The following is a 4,738-nucleotide window of genomic DNA, read 5'->3' as shown; positions in this document are numbered from 1 at the left end:
CCCAGCGTCTCCAGAGGATGGGGTGTCCCTCTGTATCCCTGTGCTTGCTATCCCTTCTCTGTGCCAGCAGTGGGAGGCTGGCTCACTGCTCGGGGTCACCTCAATGTGCCCCTTTTAATCATTGACCACGTTCCCCCAGCAGTCAGGTGATGTGACTGCAGCACTTCCCTGCTGCCATGGAGCAGCCACGGTCACCCGCGAGGCTTGGGCGCAGCCACCGTGACCAGGCTCTGGTGGTGGGCACAGCTCCCGAGGGATGCAGCAGAGACGAGCCTTTGGGGTCTCGCTTGAGGCTGCTGACCCCATGTGCTCAGCCAGGATCCTCCCTGGCCATGGGGACAGCTGGCAGACCCCTGTGCTGCCCACAGCCATCCTCAGCCTCTGCTGAAGAAGCACCTGGCAGAGCCAGGGTGGGGACACCAATATCCTGGATGCCATACACTGGGGACAGGAGCCAGAGCATTCCTGTCTCCCAGAAGGCGACGCCAACTGCGTGGGCTGGAGCTGCTGGCTCTGCTGCCAGCTTGCTCCAGCTGGCTGGGGGCAGTTCCAGCTGGATTGTCCCCTCAGCAACCAGCTAGGCACCTTGGAGCTGAGGCACAACTGTGGGCAAAACCACTGGTGCCCACACTGCTCCCGCCAGCTCTGTTTCCCCTGTGGTTTTCCCCTCGTCTCCTTCCATAAACCTTCTCTTTCTGAGCTCCCATGTGTTGTCACCCAGCTGCTCTTGTGCTGGCATCCTCCCTCAGAGCCTCCCAGTGCTGGCTGCTCACTGCCAGCGCCAAGGTCACCCCACGCTGGGGTCACCCTATGCTAGGGCAGAGTAGTCACAGGGTCAGATCAGGGCAATAATGCTCACAGACAGCACCAGCACAGGGCCACAGCCAAGTCACAGTGGGACACACTGACCCTGCGTGGGCAGTGTGGGACTGGCAGCAGTGCTGCTGCTCTAGAGAAGCTGCTGCTGGGGCCAGGTGGGCTCTGTCCCTGTGCAGCACAGGTAGGGATGGTGCAGGTCCCTCCTCTCCATCCTGGTGGGCAGTGTGCCCACCTGCCAGCCGTTATCCCCCCCTGGCTGACACAGCACTGTGCTCTGGCTCTGGTGCAGGGGCCACTGGGCTGCAAGATGGTTGTTTTCATTCCTGGCATCCCGATGTTGGCCCCAGGCCTGCTGTGGGAGCATCCCAGCCAGCCTGAGTGTGGCCAGGTCCCTGCAGCTCCTCAGCAGGTGCCCATCTGTGAGGGCACAGGGAAAGCGGCTGCCTTGATGATCTCCTGCCACCCCAGGCACTGCCCGTGTGTCACTCCCACTGCCGTCAGCGCTGACATGAGGTGCGGCAGTGGGGCAGGCGGCTGAGCGCCGGCTCCTGTTCCTGCATAAACACCCGGCAGGGAGGGGACCACAGGCAAAGGCAAACAGTTACTGATTTACTGCCACTCCGCCGTGCCACATTGTTGACTGTGGGGTTAAATTACCTGGAGACCGACCCCGGCAGAGCAGCCGCCAACTCGTGACTCAGGCAGGGATCATGTCCTGGCCCCGTGCACCCTTGGCCCATGCGAGTTTGCAAGATGCCTGAAGCTGGGGCTGCCTGCACCAGCAGCAAGAGCACATCACCAGGATCAGGGCAGGTTTCATCCTCCTGCAGGAGGATAGGTGCTGGCAGAGTGGCAAATGCTGATGTCAGCAGGGCAGCCATGCCAGGTGGGCGAGCCACTTGCCAGGGACAGTGAAGTGTCCTGACCCACCAGATGTGCCATGGGAAGGGTGTCCCGGACAGGCCAAAGGGACTGGGGTCGGACAGCCCCAGTCCCAGCACGCTCTGGAGCACTGGGGGTGCATGTCAGTGACACTCCCTGGCAGCCACTTGCACAAATGGTGGTCGGACGGTCCATCGGCATCCCCAGTGCTGTGGGAGGCTGCGAGGGTCCGTGGGACAGGGCTGTGGCTGGGCAGGAGCTCCCATGGCTGTGGGAAGGCGCAGGGCAGCCCCAGGGCAGGCAGCTGCCCAAGGCACAGGCAGCCTGGAGCACCCTTCACTTGAGGAGCAAGAGCTGGAGGAGAACGGTGGCTGCAACAGGCGCAGGAGCTGGCTGAGCAGCAGTGGAGCTGAGCCACAACCCTGTGTGCATTGCCGGCTCCTCCTGGCCTCGGGGCATCAGCGACCCAGCCCGGGGGCTGCATTCAAGCTCACGCTGTGGTGCATGCAGGCTGAGTCTGAACGGGTGCACTCCTACGGAGCGGTACCACTGCATCCCCAGGGCCGATGGCCACGCAGGGCTCAGTGCGGGGCTGTCCGGGGTCCGGCGAGCGGGGGCCGTGGCCAGGGGTGCCTGGCTGCTGTTCCTGCCCGGCGAGTTCTCAGCATGGCCGCCCAGTCACCTCGAGGCTCCCCCTCCCTGGTCGGCAGCCAGCAGCAGCAGATACCTGATACTCGGGTTGTGCAAGCGCGAAGGGGGAGCCTGGCCCTGCCCGGCCCTTGGGAGCCACCCGGAAGGCCGAGCCCCACCTGGAGAGCAGCTTAAAGGCCGGCCGGGCGGCCACAGCGCAGCCGGTTCCTGCACCATGCCCACGGCCCGCAGCGTCCTCATCTTGGCGGGGCTCCTGGCTCTCTGGGCAGAGCTGCCGGCAGCATCCGCCCAGAATGACACCAGTGAGTATGAGCGCGTGGCCCGGCACGGCTCGTCACGGCACGCCCGGCGAGCGGCCAGCATCCCTCCCTCCCTCCCAGCCCCAGGGCGGGCGGCGTGGGGGCCGGGGCGAGCACCGGCCCGTGCCCGGCGCGCCTGGGCTCGGCAGCATCCCTGGACCCAGCCCCGGGGCCGGGGCAGCATCTCCCGGGAAGGGAGGCAGCGCCCGCCCTGCCCGCGCCCGCCGCCCCGCTGCTGCCCACGGCCCCACCTTTGCCTTGCAGCGAAAGCCGGCGTGTGCCCCAGCCCGGCGACGGATGCCGTGAACTGCACAGTGGGGTGCCAGTCCGATGGCGACTGCGAGAGCACCCTCAAGTGCTGCCCGGCAGCCTGCGGCAAGGCCTGCCAGAAGCCTGACGGTAACACTCCCTCCTGCTCCTGGCCTGCTCCCGGCCCTGCTGCCGCTGCCACCAGCCAGCAGCCCGTCCCTGCCGGCAGCGCGGGTGCTCCGGGCACAGTGCTGGCCACGGGCCTCGGTGCCCGGTGTGTGCTCAGCTGCAGGACAGGGACTGGGGGCTGCATGGAAGCCCAGCAGGCTCGGCGTGTGCTCCTGCTGGGCCACGCTCACCCCTTCATCCTCTCAGCGATGCAGGGGCTGAGTGGACACCCCGAAATGATGCTGGGGCTTGGGTGGAGGGTGGGGGCTGCGCCACTCCCTGTTGCAGCCCTTGTTGCGTGCTCAGCCTTGTGGGCAGCTGCCAGCCCAGGATGTGGGGGCACGGTTCTGTTGCTCATCACAACAGTCCTTCTGGACAGCAACCCAAGGAGATGGGTGCAGGAGCTGGAATCCACAGCTGCAGACAGATGGATGTGACCTGGCGGCTCCAGTGCCTCCATGGCTGCCTGCAGGACAGTGCTGGCTTGGCTGCACCACGGTGGGGAGCTGCATGGTGCAGAGCCAGAGCTCAGTGCCAGTGGCAGGCAGCGGGGCAGGAGCCCCACACTGCTGGGCAAAGGCTCTTTGGGGGGCCCGTGATCCTGGCTGAGGCCTAGGCTGTGTCCCCATGCTGTGAACACACAGTCTGGGCCATCCATGGCAGTTGTAGAGGACAAGGCCTGCGTCAGGTCTGCATGCTGCAGCTGTGCATCTGTGCCAGCCCTGTGTCCCTGAGAGGCAGCACTGGGCATAGGGACTGTTGGGGACCAGTGTGCCGTGTGGTCTCCCTGACGTGTCCCCATCAGGTCCAGCTGGCAAGGAGTGCCAACAAGCAGATCTATGGGATGGGGGAAATGCTGGGTACCGTGGTGGTCCCTCTTCCATGGCAGATAGGGGCCAGGGCCATGCCCACAGCTTTGGGAGCTGCAGGGTAGGCCCTGCCCCCATGCCAGGGCCAGCAGGTCTCAGCCATGTTCCTTTGCCTTTCAGAGAAGCCTGGCACCTGCCCACCCGTCAACCCGGGCATCCCCATGCTGGGCGTCTGCACCAACCAGTGCAAGACCGATGCCAACTGCTCCGGGATCCAGAAGTGTTGCAGGAACGGCTGTGGCAAGGTCTCCTGTGTGACACCTATCCTCCACTGAGGTCAGTTGGGTGCATTCCAGCCCCAGGGATCCCACAGCACGGTGCCTGTGCACCCATCCTGCTCACAGCCTCTGCTCCTTTGCAGATGCAGCCGCCTCCTGCCAGCCCAGCCACAGGGAAGCTGCTGCCCGATGCCCGTCCCTCCTGCCCTGGCCGTGGCCCTGCACCATCCCCCTGCCTTGGAGCCTTCAGCCTCAGTTTTCTCCCTGGGGTTCTCTGCTCAGGGCAAGACCCCTGCACTCTCACCAATAAAGCAGCTTCTCCCTGACATGCTGTGGCTGCCTCTGTCCCACACCATGGCCCCCTCTTTGTTCCCTGCTGTGCCCACCTCTCCATCCCACACCGTGGCCACCTCTTCATCACAAGCCATGGCTGCCCTCCCTCCCATGCCAGGGATGCCTGGAAGGGCTTCACACAAGCAGCAGCATTAACTGACTCTGTCATGCCCCCAAGGTTCGTGTGCCCTGCCAGGGGCTGTCCCACGGGTCCATGGCCCCAGTTGTCCCTGCACACTGGCTCCTGCAC

At 65.2% G+C, this 4,738-nt stretch overlaps 1 protein-coding gene across 1 annotated transcript; it reads left to right on the top strand.

Annotated features, from left to right (window-relative positions):
• The first annotated feature begins 2,498 nt into the window (after window positions 1-2,498).
• LOC135282181 (WAP four-disulfide core domain protein 2-like) lies at window positions 2,499-4,481 on the top strand. The gene is made up of 4 exons (XM_064391735.1): window positions 2,499-2,654; window positions 2,916-3,050; window positions 4,058-4,213; window positions 4,299-4,481. The coding sequence occupies exons 1-3, from the start codon at window positions 2,567-2,569 to the stop codon at window positions 4,210-4,212; spliced, it is 378 nt and encodes a 125-aa protein (XP_064247805.1). The 5' UTR covers window positions 2,499-2,566; the 3' UTR covers window position 4,213; window positions 4,299-4,481.
• The last annotated feature ends 257 nt before the right edge of the window (window positions 4,482-4,738 follow it).

This window comes from Passer domesticus, chromosome 16 (genome assembly GCF_036417665.1).
Source record: "Passer domesticus isolate bPasDom1 chromosome 16, bPasDom1.hap1, whole genome shotgun sequence".
Lineage (NCBI taxonomy): Eukaryota > Metazoa > Chordata > Aves > Passeriformes > Passeridae > Passer > Passer domesticus.
The sequence above is the reverse complement of the archived record's forward strand: the minus strand, read 5'-3'. Positions and strand labels throughout refer to the sequence as shown.

Coding starts and splice junctions, on each gene's coding strand:
- LOC135282181 (XM_064391735.1), top strand. CDS start 2,567: ATGCCCACGGCCCGCAGCGTCCTCATCTTGGCGGGGCTCCTGGCTCTC. Junction 2,655..2,915: donor ATCCGCCCAGAATGACACCA/GTGAGTATGAGC, acceptor TTTGCCTTGCAG/CGAAAGCCGGCGTGTGCCCC. Junction 3,051..4,057: donor GGCCTGCCAGAAGCCTGACG/GTAACACTCCCT, acceptor TTTGCCTTTCAG/AGAAGCCTGGCACCTGCCCA.